The 25,160-nt window shown below is 42.7% G+C and overlaps 1 protein-coding gene across 3 annotated transcripts; it reads right to left on the bottom strand.

Moving 5' to 3' along the window:
* Nucleotides 1-12,265: 12,265 nt before the first annotated feature.
* Nucleotides 12,266-23,720, bottom strand: SOWAHD (sosondowah ankyrin repeat domain family member D). 3 transcript variants are annotated; one of them, XM_077482192.1, is made up of 2 exons: nucleotides 23,547-23,720; nucleotides 12,266-16,815 (listed from the first exon to the last, which is right to left on the bottom strand). In XM_077482192.1, the coding sequence occupies exon 2, from the start codon at nucleotides 16,668-16,670 to the stop codon at nucleotides 15,735-15,737; it is 936 nt and encodes a 311-aa protein (XP_077338318.1). In that variant the 5' UTR covers nucleotides 16,671-16,815; nucleotides 23,547-23,720; the 3' UTR covers nucleotides 12,266-15,734. The 3 variants fall into 3 exon arrangements, with proteins under 3 accessions (XP_077338318.1, XP_077338231.1, XP_077338401.1); XM_077482105.1 differs by lacking the exon at nucleotides 23,547-23,720 and adding an exon at nucleotides 23,410-23,523; XM_077482275.1 differs by lacking the exon at nucleotides 23,547-23,720 and adding an exon at nucleotides 23,369-23,523.
* Between the last annotated feature and the right edge of the window lie 1,440 nt (nucleotides 23,721-25,160).

The following is a 25,160-nucleotide window of genomic DNA, read 5'->3' on the forward strand; positions in this document are numbered from 1 at the left end:
TGGGGCGGGAGCAGCGTTGGCGGTAAAGCGCCGCTATTTTTAGCGGCGGTGTGCGGGCGCTAGCGGGGTGGTTTTAACCCCCGCTAGCGGCCGAAAAGGGGTTAAACCCGCCCGCAAAGCGCAGCTGCAGCGGCGCTTTGCCGGCGGTATTGCCGCGGTGTCCCATTGATTTCAATGGGTAGGAGCGGTCAATACACCGCTGCAAAGATGCGGCTAGCAGGACTTTTTTCACCGTCCTGCCAGCGCATCGCTCCAGTGTGAAAGCCCTCCGACTTTCACACTGGAGTTAAAGGGGCCGGTTTTTTTTCAGGCGTTACACAGGCGCTATTTTTAGCGCTGTAACGCCTGAATACCGCCCCAGTGTGAAAGCAGCCTTAGTGCTCAAACGAACGCACTTAGACTGAATTTTAATGGTTCAAAGAATGTCAGGCAAAATGGTCGTCCCTTGCGCATGTTCACTTCATCAAATCTGGCCCTCTTTGAAAAAAGTTTGGACACCCCTGCATATGGCATTTGCTGGTGAATTTATTCAGGCAAATGCTGCATGTGATAGAACAGTAAATGAGGGGACATTTCTCCAACTAAGACAGGTTTTAACGCTTTCCCATGCCATAAACTAAAATAGGATTGGTTGTACTTTTATAAACTTGTGTCGCATAAATATTTAAAAATGGAAACTTCTGTTGCAGTGAGTATCTGACATTTGGTGGGACCCTGCAAAAAAATGAGGAGACATTTGTTTTGTCACTGGAACAAGTATCTCCTTGGGAAGATTTACATTTACTTCCTTGTGCACTGACTAATATTTTAGATTTTTGTTGCTTATGTCTAAGTGACCATGATAAGCAGGACAAATGGGGTGAGTTTTCCAAATGGGGGCATAGCTGCAATAAAAACATGACCGGGGTAGTAACTTCCCAATTATATCAACCTTAAAACAATTCCTGATCATGATGTCAAAGGGACAGTTGAATGACTGAGCTCCAGAATGTTGGTTGGAAGTTTGGATTTTTCTGCCAACCAGGTTCTCTGAACAGTAAACATCTTGAGGACTCCCACCGATCAACCTCAACAGACTGGTATGTATGAGGATCTCTCAAGTTATTGAAAGAAACCACTTCCTCATGGACTCTTAACGCTCCATGTTTGGGAGAGGCAGACTGACACATGTGATGGTCTTGAGACGGAGTCTGCTTGTTCAATGCAGTAGGATGCTGAGTATCAGCAGCATGGATGTGGGCCCGACTGTCTCAAATGCGACCACCACCAGTCCCTGCAAAAGCATATCAACGGGCAATGTTTGGCTAACAGTATCTGCACTTGAAAATAGAGGAACCTGATCTTTTTTCTGAGAAGAGAGCCCTAGGCCTGATTTATGTCCATAATTCCAAGTATTTCAGATGGTGAGTTGGTTCCACTGCAGACATTTTGGGGGTTCCTGATCCACTAACTCAGTGGGAGAGGTTATACAGGGGTCCTTTTCCATTGTCCAATAACTTGAAGCATAAAACTCAGTAGTCCAAGGCTAAACCTTTTATTTATGATTAAAAAAAAAAAATCTGTGAGTAAACTCACTGAAAACAGTGAGCCACAGCAATAGTAGTGAAATAATAATCGGTGCAGTTCATAGAAAATCGCAGAGACTGGGGAAAATGCTATGCACATAAAAAAAAAATCCTCAGGAGAGGTCAAGACACTACAACATTAATGAATCAGTCTTTCGTGTAACCCCATCCAATTCTTATACCGGTTACTTCAAATATATGCGGTTGTATGGAAATGTGATACTTGATGTCCAAATTCCACCAATAGCAAACTTCTAAGAAGGTGGCAGGTGTACTTATCATAGAACAATAATGGGTACTCTTACCCTAAGGTTTGGACCCACACATCGTGATGGTGGGTCAATTGTGCATCAAAGTGAATCCACTGCAAATGGTCCTCCAAAAGGAACAATCGAACTCCCGATCGAGATATCCAATGCAAGTTGTCTGTGTCTCAAACTCCCCGAAAGTGCAATCATGAAGGTAGGTATCATGAGAAAAAATGCCTCCACATAGAGTAGATCACTCCAGTACAAAAAATGTATTTAAAAATGTTAAATTATAAAAAAAAACATAATTCATGAAGGTACAAGCCATCAAGAGAAATTATGCATAGGCAGAATAATTGATAAAAAGCATGGTATATCTGGCTGACAGACTAGGTACATAGCCTGTTGGCCAGATATACCACGCTTTTTTTTTATCAAAACTGGTCTCATTTCTTATGACCTAAACAAGCCAGGTAAGTAGAAATACCTCCTAAATTACCCCTTTTTTTGAAAGTAGACATTCCAAGGTATTTAGTAAGAGGCATGGTGAGCTTTTTGATGGTGTAATTTTTTCCCACAACTCTTTGCAAAATACAGATTTTTTTATTTTTTTCCACAAAATTGTCATTGTAATAGGTTATTTCTCTCACATGGCATGTGTATATCACAAATGACACCCCAAAATAAATTCTGCTACTCCTGAGTATTACGATACCACATGTGTGGGACTTTTCCACAGCCCGGCCACTTAGAGAGGCCCAACATGCAGGGAGCGCCATCATGTGTTCTAGGAGCATAATTTACACATCTAAATTGTTGACTACCTATTACACCTTTGAAGGCCCTGGAGCACCAGGACAATGACACGTGGCACTGATGACACTGATACGTGGCATTGATGACACGTGACACTGACAGGTGGCACTAATATGTGGCACTGGTGACACTGATATGGCACTGATGACAGATGGCACTTATACGTGGCACTGGGGACAGATGGCAGTTTATTTTAAGTTTTTTTTTTTTTTTTGGAACTTACGGCTGTTGCAGCCGTTCATCTCTCCCTCCTCACATGCTGTCTCTGTGTGCAGCGCTGAGAGATGATCTCATATGTTTACATATGCGATCTGTGATTGGCTGTGTCCAGGGGAGGCCACGTAACTTGAGCGGGTTGAAAATAGGTAATTAAGCATATAGGTTAGTAAGCATAGGTGTTAGGAGGGGACAGTTATAAGAGTAGTTAGAGCAGTGATTCTCAAATTGTGTGCCATGGGAGTTTAGAATTGCTATTGTTTTGAAACCTTTAACACATCGTACAATTAAATGGTTAATCAATGTCGCAAAAGTTAAACATATAACTTATAAAAACGCAATCTCAGTTTGTCATTCATGGGTTCCTTTCGTAATATGAGACTTGTTCAAGATCTCAGGAGAACTCGATCGCTCTAATTATATTATAATAATAGAGACCAGTCCATTCCAACTTTGATGCTTATTATTATTATTTTACAGGATTTATATAGCGCCAACAGTTTGTGCAGCGCTTTACAACATGAGGGCAGACAGTACACTTATATTACGAATCAATACAGGAGGGATCAGGGGGAATAAATAAAGTTTGTTTATTGTTTAGCGATGGAGAAATACTTAAAGCGGTAGTAAACCCGCAAATTATTATATATATTTTTTTTAAACCTGCAAAGCAAAAGGCATAATGAGCTAGTATGCACCGCATACTAGCTCATTATGAAATACTTACCTTAGAACGAGGCCCCGATACACGCCGAGGGTGCTGACATGCTTCCTCGGCGTTTCTTCCGGGTATCGTGGCTCCGGCGCTGTGAGTGGCCGGAGCCGCGATATCGTCACTCCCGCGCATGCGCGCAGGAGATTTCAGTCCGGCCGGTCGGCCGCTGCCGGATTTTCACGGCGAGAACCCCCTTGTGCGCATGTGCCGCTGCAGTCAGCGGCGCATATCGAGGGGAATATCTCCTAAACCGTACAGGTTTAGGAGATATTTTTTTTTACCTACAGGTAAGCCTTATTATAGGCTTTCCTGTAGGTAAAAGTTAAAAAATTGAGCATACAACCACTTTAATCAAGTCTGGTACATCCCGTACAGGCAAGCAGATACACTCTATCAGGAAGACTCACTGAACTACCACAGCGCCGTTGTAATTAATTGAAAACTGCAAACCAACAGCCGCAAAGGGTGTCGGGACTTGTAGTTTTCCATTTACAGAGGACTGTAAATGAGTGATGCAGCTGGGTGGGCGGAGCCCCGCTCGGCCAAGTTTTTTCAAATTGTGACAGCTGGTGGGGGGGGGAAGATCCCCACTAGCTGTCAGAGCAGAAGCCAGTACTTTCGTAACATGTTACCTGTTACACCCTGAATATAAGTGTAACATAACATGTTACAAAAAGTGAACTTATCCTTTAAGTCAGTATTTGGTAGAAGCACCCTTGGCAGCAATTCCAGTCTTGGGTCAGTGTAGATACGTCATTATCGGATTTGCAAAATTCAACATTAAAATGTTTATAGTGAATAGGGAAGAGAGACTTTCTTTGGTGTTACAATTTAGACACTTCCCCTAACAAGCTGTATGGTCAGGTTCTAATGCTGACTCCACATTATCATGCTTTGTATTACAGATCCTATCCCTTCCATTACATACTTTGCTGGTGCATGTCTTCTCTAAACCTCAAAGCAGAATATTTGCAGTAGCACATTTAGTGAAATTTAAATAAACAAGGAAGTCTTCAACATTTCCTGGTCAGGATGTGCCAACACCCCAGTATCACAGAGGAAGTACTGCTTTACATGATAAACAGGCTCTTCTGCAGACTACTACACCCTTTCCATAAGTTTAATTTAGGACTGCTTTGCAAACGCACATCACAGCTGTGCCAGAAAGAGGATGCATGTTAGACCCAACACAGACACAATGATGTGCTTTTACTGTTTGCTTATGTTTGGTACAGTGTACTCAGGGCTGGACTGCAGTGCTGGGAGAAGGTCATCCAGCGCCCAGGGCAAAGACACCAAATTGCACCTCCCTTTCCCTTAGGGTTAGGGTCAGGGTGCCTCCCTACCCCTGCAATAAACCATTGCACCAGGGGCAGCCGTCCCTCCTGCCCACCCCTTGTCCCGTCCCTGCTGAACTGGGACAAAAAGTTCGCCCTGGACTTCATCCAGACCAGCCCACTTTAATTTTGCAAACAAGCACAAAAACAGTATATAAAACTATATGCAATTAGGCAAAAAAATAAAAACATAAGTAGCATAACATAAGGAGTCTTCACTAACCTCTTTTATTATTTCACTTATTCTCCTCTGTATTTTTCTCATCTTTATCACATCACTGCGTGAAGTTGAGGGCGAGCCGTGCAGCCATAACTTTGTCACTGAAACCGGCCCACTGAGCCATCGGCCCACCGGGAAACTCCCTGTAGTACCAATGGCCAGTAGATGCCTGAGTGTACCTGTCATCTTTCCAGGGTAACAGATGCATTGTAAATTCAACATGTATTTAAAATAGCTTATCAGTTTACTGGGACTTTCCTGTTAAATCAGACATTTGCCAAAAGTTAGTTACATCATGGAAAATGTCATTGATCCCTGAGTCTTGGAAGAGGCAGGCCAGTATTTGTCCTCTCCTTACAAACAACTAAAAGCTCATGTCTGCTGGGAACCTTGCTATGTTCATTATTAACATTCTAATGAGAGTCACATTGTTGTCACCTCTTATCGGTGCACCCATGACTATGTATACAGCCACCCGGCTGCTCATAACTACTCCCTCCCTTGCTGGGGATGGAAGACAGTCAGTCTGGTCCTGTCTGTGATTCTGTTTGTAGAGATCTTGAAAACATGACCTGCCAGGGCAGTGCTTGTCAGACTTGTGAAGCCTCTTTCTGTAAACAGGGACAATCTTATCTTCCAATACCAATTGTATATACAATGCCCATGAGATGGTCCTTGAAGATAAAGATATAATCTTCCAGCTGCAGGAAATGACACTCTGGTACAATCATTTGATCATCATATAGTTATACTAAAAATACCATGTTTAATTGCTATCATCCCTTCTTATTTATGTATAAAGATCATGCCACTGTATTTAAATTAATAAAAAAAAATAAAAAATCATCTGAGAGCATTATTTAATCAGTTCAGCAATCACATGATGTTTCCCAGGTCTTTTCTGTCCTAAGGGAAAGTTCTGAGACCCCTTTCACACCACACCGCCCATTGCGTCGGCGGTAAAACGGCGCTATTTTTAGCGGCGTTTTACCGCCGGATTTGCAACGCATTTGGGGCGCTAGCGGGGCGCATTTACCCCCCGCTAGCGGCCGCGAAAGGGTTAAAAACGCTGGCAATACGCCGCAATAGCGGCGTTTTGCCGGCGGTATTACAGCGCTGCCCCATTGATTTCAATGGGGAGCAGTGGTGGAGGAGCGGTAAACACACCGCTCCTTCACCGCTCCAAAGAAGCTGCTGGCAAGACTTTTTTCTGACGTCCTGCCAGCGCACCGCTGTAGTGTGAAAGCCCTCGGGGCTTTCACACTACATACAATGGTGCAGCTTTTTTAGGGCAGATTGCAGGCGCTATTTCTAACGCTATAGCGCCTGCAAAACGCCCTGGTGTGAAAGGGGTCTGAGGGTGGGTTCCTGTTACTATGTCGATGTATGAATCTGTGTCTGCACAGTGCTGATTGCTGCTGTGCCAGTCACATGACATAAAAAAGCTTTCAGAATGGAGAACTAAAATAAATACCATATTTATCGGCGTATAACACGCACCACAAGTTTAGGAGGGAATTTTAAGGTAAAAAACTTTTAGGAGGGAAGTTTAAGGGAAAAAAAAAAAACTTACATTTAAATGCCCATCAATGCAGCCTTATCATTGTCCATCTGCAGCCTTGTCCACCATTGCAGCCTTGTCAGTGTCATATGCAGCCTTGTCCACCATTGCAGCCTTATCAGTCAGCCTTCTCCACCATTGCAGCCTTGTCAGTTTTTAGTTTTTTTTAAATACTGCCGCCGAGATACAGAGCCGGATGTCCTGTGTATTTCGGCAGGGCGTGGTAGTTCTCTGCATCTTTTGCCCACCTTCGGCTGTTCTCGGCAGCTTTTCGGCCGCCAAGAAGGGCCAGAAGCTGCCGAGAACAGCCGAAGGTGGTCGAAAGCTGCCGAGAAGACCCGAAGGCGTCCGAAAGCCGTTAAGAAGAGCCGAAGGCGGCCGAAAGCCGCCCAGAGGCTCAGAATTGCGGGGGATCGGCGTATAACACGCACCCGCGATTTTCCCCTGCTTTTAAGGGGAAAAAAGTGCGTGTTATACGCCGATAAATACGGTAGTTAATAGCAACAAAGTGTTTTAAAGCTTCATACAAATCTATATTTCAAAGCAAATGTTTATTATTTTTTGTGAAATAACATAGTGTAGATAGATTTTAAGTAGACTGACAATAGTTTTCACTTTGTTCAAATTGAAAGCTATCTGGAAGAGGTTCTGCCAATAACACTCTTCATCATGCCCCTCCAGCATGTCTATGATGTGTATGTGCTGGGACTAACAGGGAGGTGAAGAGTCCATCAATCAACATCTTATATCCCACCCCTATAGTGTTTAGCAAAGGAAGAACATGTAAGAGGAGGGAGAAAGAGGAGTGTCACTTACCACTGTGTATACATCCACATGTGTGACTATATGCACATGGGCTGCTCAGATAAGAAGAAGGAGGAAATTTAGAAGGAAACTGAAATTGGAGCATGCTCAGTAGATGTCAACAGCTGGTCTACACAATCTCGGGCTGCAGATGTCAACAACTGGTCTACACAATCTCAGGCTGCAGATGTCAACAACTGGTCTACACAATCTCAGGCTGCAGTGGGGACACAGATAAGGAAGGAGGGACAGTGAACAACAGGATCAACAAGTATTTTTGCAGTCTACAGTAAACAAATGCTACAGTAAACCGTGAGTATGAACACAATGTAATATAGCATGTAATGACAGTTTTCGATGATTTTGGTTTAATGACACTTAAGATGTATAAATTGTTCAGGCGCTCTCTGCCCCCCCCCATTTTCTCTCTCCCTTCTCTTGTCTTTTTATGTTGTTCTTTGGTTTCTATACAAAGGCATAATTCTGGGTACTGAACTTTTAACCCTGGGCCTTGTTCTATTTCAGACGACCCCTTTGAGATTGGGTTTGATGGATATTGCTCAAGATTCTAGATTGCTTTTCTTTATATGGTTTGAGGCATATGTTGCAACTGTTATTTGCTGCCAACTTGTGGATACAAGACGTAAACATTTCCAGATCTTTATTTAGTTGGAAATTTGGTCATCTGTTGACATTATACAGTGTCCTTTGTTTGTTATGCCTATATTATTTTTGTTTTAAAAAATAAATTGAATAAATCTATTGGACTCTTGTCTAAAAAGTATAGTTAGACCCCTTTCACACTGGCGCGCTTTGCAGGCGCTACAGCGCTACAAATAGCGCCTGAAAAGTGCCCTGAAAGAGCCACTGCTGTGTCTCCAGTGTGAAAGCCCCGAGGGCTTTCACAATGGAGCGGTGCACTAGTAGGATGGTAAAAAAAGTCCTGCTAGCGGCATCTTAGGTGCAGTGTATACAACGCTCCTGCCCATTGAAATCAATGGGGCAGCGCAGCTATACCGTCGGCAAAGCGCCGCTGCAGCAGGACTTTGCAGTGGTTTTAACCCTTTCTCAGCCGCTAGCAGGGGGTAAAAACCCCTGCTAGCGGTCAAATACCGCTGATAAAACGACGGTAAAGTGGAGCTAAAAATAGCGCAGTTTTACCACCGGCGCCGCTCCCGTCCCAGTGTGAAAGGGGGCTTAGAGATCATTGAGAATTGGTTTGGGAAACACTGATCAAGGCCAATGCAGATTACAGATCAGAGACTGATTTTAGGGCACCTTCACATGAACTTTCCAATCAGGTGCACCTGTCAGACATTATGACGCTCCATGCAGCTCTATGGGCAGGCTGATGTAAATTAACTTCTGTTTACACCATCTACCTATGAGACTGTCCAGGTTATGGGGAAAAAAACAGTAAAGACTGTGTCCTTTTTTGTTTTTCTGGAGGTTAGCGGTAGCCTGGTGTAAACAAATGGAGACTTAAATTGGTTTACATACGACTGCCCAAGTTGCTATCACGGGTCCGCTTGTGTCCACCAGACAGAAACTGAATGAGCCCTTGGAAATCACTTTTGGTAGCTACCATCCATTTGTCATCTGCAAACACAGTTGAAAATAAAGAAAAAACACTGTATTGGGTTTGTTTGATTTTTTTTTTTTTTCGTTTATGAAAAAAATAAAATATCATGTAAACTTTTGATTTAAAACAAAATAAAAATTCTGCTTCATAAAGCATGTCTTAGGTATTATACAGTAACATGGAGTTACATAATAGGTTGGTTGAATCTACAAAATGCAGACCTTCAAAGTGCAGACTTTCCTGACAGACTCCATGGCAGCAACGTGTGGGTTAGCCCCGCCTCCATAACTACATTAACATTACATAACATTATAGGACACCACTTCCATAAATCTTTGATCTGGGCTACCAGCCATGTTCCTTTTTTGTCTTCCTCCGTGGGACCAAGTCATTAGTTCTCCTACCCGAAGATGACTCCCCTGCGATCAGGATCGGCCAAGCGTCCAGGTATTATGTCCCTCTAATAGGCCTTGACTGTTAAGCAGGGTATGGAGTGTATATGCAGAGTAGCGCTAAAGAGCTGGAAGCCTGACTATCAGCAGGCTAGCGAGCACGCCCTGATTGCCTAGCTTTTATTAGGCATCCATTATCTACCATAAAGTCTGGTGTGTGTATTTCCCTCATCCCAGGCGATCATAGTTGGAGTGGTAAGATTGATGTCATCATACATGGCAGCAGTGTTTGTATTTATATATTGTTTTTGTAGCTTCTGGCTCCCTTTTCCCTCTGTCTTTTTCTGTGTATCCTGCCCCTGAGCATGGCGGCTGGTTCTTCCTGCGTTCCAGCCGCCGCTCTCTCTCTCTCTCTCTTCCGGGTCCCGGTGTACGCTCTGCGCATGCGCGGACCCGTAATGAAAATGAGGCCTGGATCGCGCATGCGCGTGAGTGTCTCATACTTGGCACTGACAGTGATGTTACGCGGCGCCACTTTTAAATCCTGGGGGAAGCCTGCAGAGCTTCGGGAATAATCGTGGGCATTGCGGCGACTTCCCCAGGCCTCTAGTTTGGCTTCCCTAGGTAAGCACTGGCTCTGTTGGGGATGGGTAGGTTTCCTGCCTGACAGCTGACCTATGTCTTTCCCTGCAATGTCCTGCTCTGCCATCATGGATTCTTCACTGCTTCCTGCTGGCCAGCCCTCTGCCTGCCAGGGGGGGGGGGAGGGGAGTGGGGTACTAGGGCACCAGTTTAAAGTCTGTTTCTGTTCTTTCTGTTCTTTTTTTCACAGCCCTACTAGGTCTGATCCACATTGTAGTTCCCGAAGGGGAAGTGGGTCCTTAAAATCAAGCTGTCCATCCCCATGATGTGGGGCATACAATATCTGGAAGTCACGGCTTCCTTACGGAAACTACGACAGAAGACCGGGCCACCGCTAGTAAAAGAGCTGGAAGAAGGAGCGGAGGCCGGGCGAGAAGAACCTAAGAGGGGGACAAGACCCCCAAAGTCGGAAGAAGAGGTGGCGGCGACAGAAGACTGGGCCACCGCTAGTAAAAGAGCTATAGGAAGAAAGTGGAAGCCCGGCAAGAAGAACCGAAGAGGGGGACAAGACCCCCAAAGAGGGGGACAAGACCCCGAAGTCAGTAGAAGACCCCCGGACGGCGACGAAGACGAAAGCTGGCTCCTCCACTAGTAAAAGAGCTAGAAAAAGAGCAGAAGATAGCAGAGGAGTCCGGCGAGAAGACCCCCCCAAGACGGAAGAAGACCCCCGGAGCTGTGCAATAAATTATTTTAAGACCTTGTGTTGTGTTTTATTTACATTTTTTTCACCAGGTGAATGGGTAGGGGTACATTGTACCCCATACTCATTCACATAGGGTGGGAGGCTGGTATCTGGGGGCCCCCTTATTAAAGGGGGCTCCTGGATTCCGATAAGCTCCCCGCCCGCAGACCCTGACAACCAACGGCCAGGGTTGTCGAGAAGAGGCCCTTGTCCTCATCAACATGGGGACAAGGTGCTTTGAGGTGGGGAGCCGCAGGGCACCCCCTTCCCCAAAGCACCCCCCCATGTTGAGGGCATGCGGCCTGATACGGCTCAGGAGGGGGGGGGCGCTCGCTCGTCAACACCCCCTTTCCTGACCGACCTGGTTGCGTGCTCGGATAAGGGCCTTATATCAACCTTGGGGGGGGGGACCCCCACACCATTTTTTCGGCGTAGGGCTTCCCCTTTAAGTCCATACCAGGTGACGGGGCCAGCGACGTATCAATCTCACCGCCGAAAGCGGCAAGATTGATTTCCTTCACTAATCCCAGCTACCTGGAGCCACGTTCAAAATGAACGGACTTTCCTCCGTGTGTGGGCAAGTCCGTTCATTTCAGAAGTACGGCGGACTCCTGCCATAGTCCGGCGGACTCCTGCCATAGTCTGGCCGGAACAGTTCGGTTGTGTGTGGGCAGGTCTGCTCGTTCGGAAAGTCTGGCGGACTTTCCGGCGGTTTGTCCGCCAGACTAAGTCCGCCGGATAGTCTGATCGTGTGTACGCGGCATTAGATCCATTGCTGCTTGGATCGTTCAGACCATTCAATGGGCTTATAAAGCAAAGGGCTTGGCTCCTCCAGAGGCAGTGACAGCACACCCATCTCGGAGTATCTCAACTTCGTGGGTAGCTTCTCACCACATCACTCTTTAGGGTGGCTTCCTGGTCTTCTATCAACACTTTTGTGTCTCACTACTGTGTTGAACCAGCTGCCCTATCAGCTGTCATTTTTGGTTTGCAAGTACTGTCTATTGACAGTGTTAAATACGGGTGTGTATAGCAAGTTATTTCCCACACGTTGCTGCTATGGAGTTTGTCAGGAAAATTGAAAATTTCCTATCAAATACTTACCATAATTTTCCTTTCCTAATAGACTCCATGGCAGCAGCAGTCCCCCCCCCAAATGTCTGGAGTAGGCTAGTTATGGAACACGGCTGGTAGCCCAGAGCAAAGATTTATGCGAGAGGTGTCCTATAGGGTAGTTATGGAGGCAGGGCTAACTAACACGTTTCTGCCATGGACTATGGTTATGGTTTATCAGTAAAGGAAAATTATGGTATATATTAAGTATTTGATAGGAAATTTTCTGTTTTATGGGATATTCTGTGATGTTTTACCATGATTTTTGGTGCAAGGTAAAATATCCCACGCTAAAGCACAGTAAAATCCATGTTAAAAGTGCAGACATACAGTAAATACAACATTTTTATAATGCTGCAGTATTCATCCCTCTTTAAAGAATCACTTTTTATTTTCCTGGTTTGAAAAATAAATTGTTGCTTCAACTGCTCAAGCACCCCTGAGAGTGTAATGATTTGTACCAATACTTGACTTCGCCATTTTTGCTCTAGAGCTTTGTATGTAAATGTAGAGAAAAAATAAAAGGGAATTTTACAATGAGTACTATAATATATATTAAATACGGTTCTCGGAATACTTTATTTTTCATGACCATGGTCATTTAAAGCAAACCATTTAACACAGAAAGATTCCAACCCACCTTGCCACCCTGTCTTTGGCGCCCGCTGATATTAGATTTTACTGTATTGATCTTCCAATGTGGTTTCTTAAAATTCTGGTTTTGAAGCTTACTACCCACCCCCCTACGTTGGCTGAAAGGCAGAGTTTGGAGTGAAACAGCCAGTTGACAGACCTCAGCGCTATTACACGGGGGCAACATTTTATCCCATTTAATGTTATTGTCAGTGATTTAGGATGGTGCCAAGGATCTGAAAGTTGGGGGTAAGTATAGGCACCAAAGAGTGTCTAGCTAATTGTGATGGTGGGGGGTAGATAAGGAATATTTTGTTCTGACAGGTTTACTTTATGGTTAGGACCTTAAATGTCTATTATGTTCACAGAAATCATGTGAGTACCTTAGTCTGAGGTTGACTGTGTCATCTGAGTTTGTGTTGCCTTTTATTTACTTTTTAACATAAAAAAAATTCAAATCCAGCTGTGAGAATCAAGCTACCCATACAGCACAGATGCCTATCAACTGATTTGGGCAGCAGGAACAAGTAACATGCTACATATCTGTGCATATATCCTAAATACAAACATGTGATAAATGCAACCATGTGATACCCAAATAGGGCAAAATCTAAGATTTACTTTAACACTCTGTACCCAGTAGCACATACTGTACTTCTCAACCCCACCACTCTATTCAGACAGCAGTATTGAGTAAAATAAGGCCAGTGTAAGCTCCAAGTCTCCTAATTTCCAAGTGCTTGGCCAAATACTAAGTACCAGGGGTGTCTCAGGAGAGGAAGGGACATGAGTGACATTCTCCTCCTTACCTGTGATTTTCTGCAGTTTCAGAACAGAGCATTGGGGGGAGCAAAATAAATGTGAGTATGAGCTGTTGGGGGCAAAGACATTAAAGCAAACCTACATGGGAAAAGCATGGGTTTGCTTTAGGGCAACTCATTCACTAGATATAACATTTTAAAAAGCCCTGTAAAGGAGAAATTCTACCGGTTCCACTGCCAGCACCACCAATCTTGGCTCTGTTGTAGAGCTTGGCCTTTTGAAGAAGTAGCGATGTAGATGCAAGTGGATGGAACTACAGTGTGCATCAGGGGACCAGGTATCTGACACACCAGAAAGTGTACAAAACATTTTCAGCCACCATAGCCCTGCAAAAGAGCAATGGGCAGCAGGACAGGCAAGTCATTTTCTTTACAGACTGGACTTTTTTTTTAAGCTGCCTTTTATCTAGCTAGCTTTTAGAAGCCAGTAGACATTAGGGCACTACAAAACTGTTAACTAAAGCCAATAATGTATCTTAAACTCTCAACTGTGGTTGCCTAACCATATCCAATATACTCTAAATCATCCTCCAAAAATTGTTCTGGTTCTGCTGAAATTGAAAGTATATGGCATTGAATATCTTTTTATCTATATTAACATTTAAGCAGCTTTAACATATTTCATGAATTCTATTAAATTATCTATGTACCTTGCATATACATTCATATTAATGTGGTTTTACATTGTGTATTATTTGCGTGCTTTCTGGCACACAAAGGACAGATTTATGTTTCTTGCTCTACAAGTTTTCCATCGTTGACAGAAGTCGAGGTGGAACCAAAGGTTAAAATTCGAATAGATGCCAATAAATATTTTGCTGAAAGCCACATAGTTGGATTGCCATCACAAGTTTCCAATAAACTATAACGTGGAGAAACTTCCAAACTTTTGTAACTTAGTAGTTCCTCTCCATTTGATATAATAAGAGACTCTTGTTTCTGTCCAAGAGCCTTTGATAAGGTATAGGAGGGTCCCAGAGGTCTAATATTCTTAGAGGAGATTCTCTTTTTTTTCCAGGTAGTAAATAAAATATAACCTATTCTAGGAACCTCATTGCTGCTAAATCAGTGTGTCTTCACTGTCCTCATGTCTGTAGGTACATGTACATGGAGGAATAAGAAAGAAATAACATTTTGGAAATGTTGTTGTTGCCCTTTCATCTCATTTTCTGTATCAGATTTTTCTATACGATTTTTAATGCTGCAATGTGCTTTTCCTTAAAAAAAAAACAAAAAAAACAAAAAAAAAAACAATAATTTTATACTACTACTACCTTTGTAAACAAAATCTTATAAGGTCGGCTATAGACGAATCGAAAACCGAACATTCTGTCGATTGAAAAACTAAAATGGTGCATACAATTGTACCATCGTTTTTTTAGTATTTCCCCAAAAATTGAGCATGTTGGATGTTGGAGCATGTTAGATCAGGCACTTTTGGTTGTGGTACAAAAATTGCGTGTCACTGCTGCCATAATGCAAAAACCGAATGACCTGACAATCAACAAGAATTATCGTTTGATTTTCAACTCGTCTATAGCTTGCGTTAAGCAGGCTCTACGGTTCCATTTGTCAACCTCTTCTCTTGAAATTCTATACTAATGCTAAAATAATTCTCATTACTTTCTAATTTTCTTGTATTCTCTAAAGTCTACTTCCTATGAATAGAAGGAAAATGGTTAGAACCATTAGGAAGTTTTACTTGTCTAACTATTAAGAACACAAAATATATTACTGGGTGCTCAATATACAAGTACCTGGAGAGCACATTTGGTCATTAGCACCAAAAATAACTACAGCAAAAAATAAATAAAAAATACATTCAGTGGCCCTACCCACTATATTCATCAATACGCCAATGTTGATTATTTATTTTTATTGTTTTATTGATTTTAAATTATACAATTAAGGCAATGATTTTATGTTTATAAGTAATGGGTCATTTTAATAATTGGTATTGGTGTACTGATGGATAGGGTAGAGTAGAGCCATTGAATATAGGCCTTTTTGGTGTAATTTTTTGGTCCCTATCAAGAAGTTTTCCCTACACTTCTCATGTCATCTTACTAGGAAGCAAGAAGAACCTTATCAACTGGGTAAGAGCCTGCAATAAAAAAAAAAAACTTCACAGGGATTAACTCTATCCTATTTTTCAATGAAAAAGTGCTTTTCTCGCTGTGTTTTTCCTATCTGCTCACATATTGTCCTGGTGAACACAGAGCAGCTAAATCCCCCCAGCTAGTACCTTAATCCTTGTTTGCTCTATCAAAAGCTAAAAAAAAATAATAAAAAATTTAAATTTGGGTCGAAGTTGGGCTGCAACATTATATAGTGCAAATATTTCATTCTAGATCGCTCGTGCTTTTTTTGCTGTCACGTGCCAATAGTTACCACTTCTTTAGAAAACTATAGGCATTTTTTAAAAAGTTCCTGAGAGGTGCTACAGCCATTGTCATTTTAGCAGTAGAATCAATTTCATCACGATCTAGTGGTGCAATATGCCGGAGTGCAGTTACATGACTGTTATTATTGTTATTCCTTGCAGCCACTGCCCCATTTTCCTCTTCTTCAGGAGCCCCTAACAGTGTCAGAAGTTTGGTATCAGAACTAGGCTTTAAATACTGCCAAGCCTTCCGGCCATTATGATCCCGAATATGGACATCTGCATTGTACGCACCCACCAGAACTTTGATGATCATGGCATGTCCCTGAAGAGTTGCAATATGGAGTGGAGTTAAACCCCCGCTAGCACGGGCGTTGACATCTACGAGGTAGCCACTGGCACGGGCAAAATCCATAAGTCGTATTAGGTCCTCATCGTGGCCATGTTTGGCTATCCAGTGAATAACAGAATAGCCAGTCACAAAATCTCTCTTATAAAGCAAGCTAGGATCCTCTTGTAAAGACTCCTGCAGCTCATCAAAGTTGCCTTCTGCTACCATGAGCATCCAGGCATGCTCAACTGGGTCAAGCACTATGCCATTTTCCCCGTAGTCCAGTTGCTGCTGCTCCTGGCCATCGACAACATCAAAACTAGCTGCTGAGATCCAAGCTCCCCCAAAAGGCAGGGATCCAGTTGTGCTCCACAGACTCCCTCTGATGCCTCTTTTTCTCCTACTTATTGTAGCAGGTGATGGAGTCCTGCATAGGCTTTCCACTCTCTTCATGCTTCTTGCATCCCGCACTTTAGGAGTCACGGACTCTTCCTGTGCACATTCATTTAACTGTTTAGTGCTGTTGTTTTGCGGCTGAATAATCTGTCCTGCTCGTTTACTAACGTCCTCACAAGTTTTAATCTTTGTCTCCATTGTGTCCATGGTCATCAAATCGACCCAAACTTGGTTGTGTAGCCGTCATTTAAGCTCATGCACTACTTGATCTTGAGCTGACACCAGCTTCTGAATCACAAAGCAAAGTCATGACTGCCAGCTACTTCTTCTTTAGCATGTTACAGGCTGCTTCCTCAAACTGTGGGTACATAAAAAAAAAAAGCAGAAGGCACTTCATTTAACTCTTTAAGTGACAAAGATCAGTCAATCAGCAGTCACAAAGTTGCTGTGTTAAAGCATAAGTGTCGGGAGATAAAAAAAAAAAACCATGATGCCCAGCCTTGTATTCATTTAAAACATACACTTAAAACTATTTTAAATAGTACTTTAGTCTGTATTTATGTTATGACTTGCCTCCTCTAGGTTCTTGCACAACATTGTTCATTGTAGAAGAGGAAAAGGCAGTAAACCTTCCAACTTAAAATGGATGTAAAGCCAAAACAAAGTTTTAAGCCGCGTACACACGGACGGACTGTCTGGCCAACTTAGTCCGCCGAAACACATTTCAGCGGACAGTCCGCTCGTGTGTGGGCTTCAGCGGACTTTTTCAGCGTGCAGTCTGGCGGACTAAGTATTTCGGAATTTCCGTAATATTGTCCGTCAGACTTTGGTTTCAGCGGACAGTCCGCTCGTGAGTAGGCTAGTTCGACTGACTAAGTATGGCGCATGATCAGAAAGGATTTACATGGCGGAAGGTTGCATTGCTGAGTATTGGACGTCCTATTTCTAGTCCCGTCGTATGTGCTGTACACGTCATCGCGCAAGCTTTCGGCGGACTGTTTGCTATCCATGTGTGGTCAAGTCCGTTCATTCGAAAGTAGGACGGACTGTCCGTCGGATTGTCTGACGGACTAAGTTGGCCAGACAGTCCGCCTGTGTGTACGCGGCTTAAGGCCTAATGCACACTGGTTGATCGAAAACGCTGTTTCTTCTGACAGTAGAAAATCAGAGCTAAAAACCAGTGGCAGCTGGTGGTCATTTTTTTGGGGGGGAGCATTGTTTGACGCCCAGTGTACTGCTGCTTCTCCTTCCCCAGCTCTAATGCCGTTGAAAACAGAGGGAATGTGATAATTTATAAAAAGAGTATTCATAATGTTTTTTTTATATCTATACAAAAATGTTTTGCCTTTCAATTCTATTGAATGGTTTGCTTTAGAAGGTGATCATTTACAATCACTTTTTCTACACCAATCCCATACCCCTTTGTATTTACCTTAGAATAGCAGAAACTGCAGATCACTCCCCCTTTACTAAACAATTTTAAAGCATATCTGAGGTCAAAATGTAAACTCTTTTATATATTAATTTTCACATTAAATTTCAGTTCTTTCTGAAGGAGTCTACTCCTATTAATCTGAACAATCTCAAAGTTTTTACTTTGTGACAGTCACCACACACTTACTTCCTTGAATTCTGTGACATGTATTTACTAAGCCCTGTGGGTAGGCACTGCTGTGTCACACATTTCACAGAGCCTGCCTTCTGAGTGGTGGGGGGGCTGAGAGGTGGAGTTCAGGAGGCAGAGTCAGTACAGGAATCAGTGCTTGCAAGCAGCAAGGTACCATGGGATATATAGTCCTTAAAAGTAAACAGTAGAGAAGAAGCTGAAAAGCATGCAGGGAATCCAGGAGGTTTTGGAACGAAATGACCAGTAGGTAGGCAGCACTGACAACAGAAAATTAGATTTTTCAAGTAAGCTTATATTGGATTGTCAAAATGAACGATTGTTTGTATTGTTATTACAATGCTGATGTTCTAAATGAAAGTCAATATAGTGACTATAGATCTCCTTTAACAAAATCTACAGAGTGCTAATAAAATACAGTGAATGACTTTTCACCACAATGTATTACAATCTGAACATTTGTCAAAGTCAACACAAGTTTGAAACTCAATAAATGAAACCTGTATACAAAATTTCGGGCACTGAAAAATTCACATTTTACTGATAGCTGATTTTTTTTTTACGTGTAAAGAAGTTAAAGCAGAACTCCAGCAAAAAAAAAATCACACAATACAAGTAAATATCTAATTAAATGCTAAAATAACAAAGCTTTTGCTGCAATATTTATCTGCTAGCTAGAGATTTTACCTGCAGTTCTTTTCTTTCATTTGGGGGGAGATTTACTAAAACTGGAGTACACAGAATCTGGTGCAGTTGTGCATAGTATCCAATCAGCTTCTTACTTCAGCTTGTTCAATTAAGTTTTGACAATAGAACCTAGAAGCAGATTTGTTACTATGCACAGCTGTACCAGATTCTGAGTGCACCAGTTTTAGTAAATCGTCCTCCCCCCCCCCCTGATGTCTTCAGTCTGATGGTTAGCATCGTTCAATCCACTTCCTCTGAGCCCAAGGCATACTAGACTCACCCCACCCTTTGACAGGAATGTGAAAAGAAAAACAGCACAGTGACAGGCTCATCTCTCTGATACTCTGTTTTCTCCTCCTATCAGCATGCTTCTTACCAGCCAATGCACTAATAAGCAACTTGCACTGCTTCTTCCTCTCACATTTTAGCTCTGTTGCACAGAAACTGCAATAAGTTGATGCAAGGTCAGATTCAAGTTGTGTATTTTATATCTGACTACAGGTCGTCTTTAAAGTAGTATGAAACCCTTAGCATTTTTTGGTTTAGCACAAAATTTGGCATGGAGTTCCCCCTCAAGATCATCAGAGCACAAGCCACATTTCAAAGTCGGATCAGGCAAGACGGCGATCCGACTTTGATCCGACTTCAATGATATTCAATGGGCTGAAGTAGGATCAAAGTCGGACCAAAGTAGTGCAGGGAGCATTTTCAAAGTCGGACCGACTTGTGTCGGACCAGTTAGGACGGCTCCCATAGGGAAACATTGATTTTCACACATCATGCGACATGAGCTCCCAATGTTGGAGTGTTTCGTTTGTCGCACCAGTGTGAACCTGGCCTAAAACGTAGAAGGTGATTGGTTACTATGCACAGCTGCACCAGTTTGATGTTCCAGTTCTTTTCATTTTAAAGTATAACTAAAGACAAAACTTTAGTTTTGGAGAGAGAGAGGAGATTGATTAGAACACCTGTCAGGTTTTATTGCTGTCTGTGCCCCATTAGTGAAAATTGACCCTCTCTACTTGTCCTCTTCACTGTTAACATTGACAGTAAAAGTCAGCAACGGCTCCGGTGTCTTCAGCGCGGCGGCGGGCTGGGAGCAGTGGCTCCGGTGCCCTCAGTGTGGCTGGTGGCTGGCAGTGCACTAGGATCAGTGGCTCCGGTGTCCTTTGCATTCCACCACGGCTTCCGCCATGCATGTCCTCTCTCCTCCTTCTCCTAGGCGTCCAATAAGATCACCTGATGTTTTGGCCAATTGACATGCTTCCTGGTTGGTGGGGAGGATATTTAGTGTGAAAATAGCGAGTATTCATTCACTATCGTCACACAACTGAGTGGGCTCAGAGCGCAGGTCTCTGTGCCCCAAGCCCACATCTAATCATGTGCTTCAAAAAAACACTCCCCCCCATTGGAATCCATTGTCTGGTGTCCTTGTATGTAGATAAGGGTGCTGTACGCATGGACGGGACGGGGGGGGGGGGGGGCTGGGTGTTGCCTGTGCACCCCCTATGGATGGGCCGCCCCTGGTAAAAGTAAAAGAAATCCCAAATTTTGGGTTGTCTCCAGAAAATAGAGGGGAAATCTTTCCATGTGGACACTGGTTCTGGTGACCTGGGGTCCCAAAGAATTAATTTGCTGGGATTTTTTCTCACTTCCTGTTTTGGTTATGGGACAGGACATGGAGGAAAATCTCCCCAATGGGACACATATGGAAAAAAAAAAAAAAGTCTGATAGGTTATATAACTCTCCCTCACTCTATTCAAAATGAAAAAAAAGGTTTTGCCTATAGTTCTACTTTAAAGAAATTCAGCCGCTAAACCAAAAAACTTTTATGTGAGGAAATCGATCAATAACTTTTTCTAAGGCCTGCACCCCAAAAATGCAGCTCCATTGAAGAGATCTTGTCCCCCGATGCTCAGTCAACACTTCAGGAGTGTCAATCTCCCGGTCCACTGTTGCCCTGACCATCTGTTCACCCTAAAAGCGGTAGTAAACAGTGCTTTTTATCTTGTACCTACAGGTAGGTATATAATAAGTCTTGCATGTAAGTACAGCAAATATCTCCTAAACGTGCACAGGAGATATTTACATGAGTAGCAGCCGGTTACAAAAGTGGTGCATGCACACTGTGCTCTCAATGGAAGGCATGCCGTCCCTTGAGAGAGCAGTGCCGCAGCCGTGACTACCCCGGGAATGATGTCATCACAGCCTGGCTATTGAAAAAGCCTAAGCCCACGAACCTGGAAGGAAAACCGAGTAAAGATGGATTCCCTGTCAATGGTGCCAGGAGGGATCCAATTTTTAGGTAAGTCTGTATGCAGTGCATACTATCACATTATGACACGAGCAAGTGGGAGGGACCAGTTTCTTTTCCTTGTGGTTTACTACCGCTTTTAGTATTCCAGTGCATTGCACTAATTCATGCACACTAATATGCATTAGCATGCATTGCATTAGGGCCATCCATGCATTATGCATAGGCTGCCAATGCACCACAAGGTATAAAAAAATAGCATTACTGATTTTTACCAATGTGGTGCACCGCAATGCACAGTAAATACATTATTACTGGGTTTACTGTGTAATGTGTTGGGGTGCTATTCACAATGAATGCCACTACAATACATAGTGCCCATAGTTCATGCCATGTGGTAACGCATGTGAATGAGTGCGTTTTAGCATGTGTTCACACAAAATGAGTGTAAATGGACCCCGAGGCTACATTCAGAATAACCTACTATGTTTTTTTTTTTTTTTTTTTAAATAGAAAGAAATCATCTAGGCGGTAGAGCTGCACGATTCTGGCTAAAATGAGAATCACGATTTTTTTGCTTAGAAGATACATCACGATTTTCTCACGATTCTCACGGCGTAACATCTTTCGCATTAAAACGAAAAAAATTGTGCTAACTTTACTGTTTTTTTTTTTTTCTTTTATTTATTTATTGAAGTGTATTTTTATTGAAGTGTATTTTTTTCCAAAAATATTGGATTTAAAAGACTGCTGGGCAAATACAGTATGACATAAAATATTGCAGCAATTGCCATTTTATTCCCTAGGGTCTCTGATATATATATATATATATATATATATATATATAAAAAATGTTTGGGGTTCCAAGTAATTTTATAGCATAAAAAATATTGATTTTAACTTAAGAAAGAAGTGTCAGAAAAAGATTTAGACTTTAAGTGGTTAAACTTCCTGCATTTACACTGGTTGAAAGCGAGATTGCGTTTTTTTAACGATTAATCCTGCAGCTCTACTAGGCGGCATAAACAAACTTTATTTGTTTTATTATTATAGCCAGATTGAGTTCTCCTGCGTTTGGTGGAAGTGGCGTGTTTGAGCAAATACATTGTACGCACATGCACAGGTAAATGCTGATGCAGAAGAGATCTGCATTTAGATGCATATGGACACATACAGCCATTCAATTGTATTGGCAGCTGTACGCGGTACCTGAGCGTGGGAAAGCACCAAGGATTTTATGCTTGAGTACTTTGGAGCTAATAACCGTCCATGTGCAAAAAGCTTAAATGTACATGTGTTTACATGCATTTAGACATGTGCCGAGCATCTAACATGCCCCTAGACATGCAGAAACCAACTACAAACTACATTTAAACTGCAATAAAATACATCTAAATACATCTAAATGCAAAGTGTGAATTGTACTGTTAAATATCATTGCTTGCATTATATGCATTCTGGAATGTCCTATAAACCAATGCATGTCACTGCCAGTTTGAAAAAGGACTGAATTGTTCTTCCCAGTGAGTGGCTACATCACTACTGTGTCCTGACACGACATATGGGTCGGCATAAGGATCCACAGAGCACAACAGGGGAACGGGAACACTCCCAGAAGTACTGACTTCAGGGGAGATTTATTTTCAATGCAGCTACATTAGCACTGGGAGAGATAAGGTATCCACTTTCTTCTGTTTTTATTTGCAATCTCACAGTCACTTTAACCCAAAACTAGAAAAAAATCTGTCTGGAGTTCCACTTTAACTTGACGCTATACTTCCTACATTGAGCCTCCTTGGTTACCTGTTGATGAAACCTTTTATATCATTTCACTCATTAGAACTCACTGTAGGTTTATAGGTGGACTCCAGTCTACCGAGCACTGCAAACAACAGGAAGCTAGACGGTCCCTTTGTTGTACTGACAGTGACAAAGATTGTGGAACATGATGACCCATCTATGAGAGGACGGGGCTCCCCAGAAGAGAGCTGAACCCCCTACCCATAGAATAGAAAACCTTTTCCTAATGCTTCTAATGCAACATATGGTTAGAAGGAAGTTATTTCCATGCCACCATAGTGAAACAACAGGAAAAGAAAATTACAGCAGGTGAGGAGAAATGCTGTCCTCATTGAGGACTTATTGGGAAAAAAAGACTCTGGCAACATTGCTACAGGTATCTATAGGCAGATTTCTGATCTTTCACCAAAAGCAATCAGTGACCAGTCTATATGCAATGAGCCTAGTCCCTAATAATTTACAGTAGGTATAAATGCATAATACATACAGCACAGTTACTAATGATCTAAAGCTCACATTAATTCGTCGATTTTTACTGATCTCACCATGTAAAACAATCGGCACAACACACATTCAATATACATACAGATCTGTTAGAGGAGGATGGTGACAGTGATCAGGAAAGCTGTGATCCCAACTTGTGGTCTGGAGAATGTCCCCCAGTCCCTCCCTTCTAAACAAATTTCTTCCGCCTTCCTGGAAAGCTTGCCAAAAGTTACTTACATATATTTGTAGTTTTTTCAGCTGTGACCTCTGCACCTGAAACAGGTCTGACTTGTTAGCAGCTGTATGCTCAGGCTTAGATCCATGATACAGAAGAAAGGAGACCACAAAGGGACAGATAGAGGAAGGGAAAAGAATAACATGTATCCACGGCGGAGAGGTCACATGTGAAGGACCTTAGTGTAATGACTTACTTCCTTTATGAGTCCTTAGAGGGAAGAGACACCCATGTAAATAACTACATGGACTGCTGCAAAACTGCCGCTTGTCACACAGCTTTCACTTTGTAATAGCCAGTGTGTACACATATAATACTTACTGTACACCCTGAGACTCCAGGGAGTGGTACTTGTAATACAAATAGAAGCAGCACTTACATTTAAGCAGTATAAAATCTAATTAGAGCAAATTATCATTATAAAGACACGCGTACCTAGCTGCTCAACAGAGGTACAAAGTTTGCAAACAGCATAGAATGGAATTGCATTTGTGTTCAACTGTATAAATGTGAACTAATTCACCTGATAAAAAGTATAGAGAAATCATCTAAGCGCTAAATGCTAAAAAAAAAAAATGACATACGGGTAATAAAAGATACACTGATAACAATTAATAAAATTAATCAAACAGTCCCCAGTGAAAAGAGGTGCTTGTGCTAGTGAAGCAATATCCAGTGCTGTGACGAATAATAGATGGATCATTCCGTGTTTCTTAAGTGCTTTAAATAGGGTGCCCCCCTAATAGATGTGCACCCACCCCTGGGAGTGGACCAACTATCGCTAGTTAGGTCAAATGCATGTGAGGGGTGACCCCTATGGTAGGGTGACCAGACATCCCTGGTTTCTGGGGACAGTCCCCGGATTGAGGACACTGTCCCCGAACCAAGTCTGACCCTGATTTTGTCCCCGGATTGCATTTGAACAGTGGCTGGGGCAATTTCAAAGACAGGCAGTGCAGAATAAAAATAAAAAAAATCTGAATTGCACTTCCCCCACTCCTACTAGCTTAGGGGGTGGGGTCCATTTTTTTCATTATCTGTCCCCTTTCTGATGATCATGTGCTGGTCAGATCAGAGGGGAGAGAATATTTCTTCAGTTTCGGGTGCATGCCCGTTCCGCTCCTGCTCGCATATTCTTCTGCCTTGGCTTAAGTTCCGGCCAGCCACCTGCCCATCTCCTTGCCTTCCCTGGCTGAGTGATCTTCCTCCACTCCCCACCCAGTAGTAGCCGGGGCCTGGAGAGTAAGACTTGACAGGCTGTGAGGCGGGCAGCGGTGGTGACGGGCAGAGGGTCGCTAATTGCCGCCATTACTAGTAAAAAAAAAAATATATGTCCCCGGATTTAATTTTAAAAATCTGGTCACCTTACCCTATGGATATCCTCTGCACCGATGATTGGCAGCGGTGAATGTTCCTCATATAAATAGATGTAATAGAAAAAGCCTCATTGCGCAGTACCGTTGATAAAGAGCTTTTTATTCCAAAAATATAAAGGTATTAAACTCACATGTATGAGTGCCTAATGTCCTGGCACCCGGAATGAACAGCAGGTATAAGTAAATCCATGAAATCTGCCTGGTTAGTCCATGCAGCTGCTGGCTCAGTGAAGGCTTGAT

This window comes from Lithobates pipiens, unplaced genomic scaffold, assembly GCF_037356315.1.
Source record: "Lithobates pipiens isolate NorthernLeopardFrog02 unplaced genomic scaffold, aLitPip1_a1.2 Scaffold_1, whole genome shotgun sequence".
NCBI lineage: Eukaryota > Metazoa > Chordata > Amphibia > Anura > Ranidae > Lithobates > Lithobates pipiens.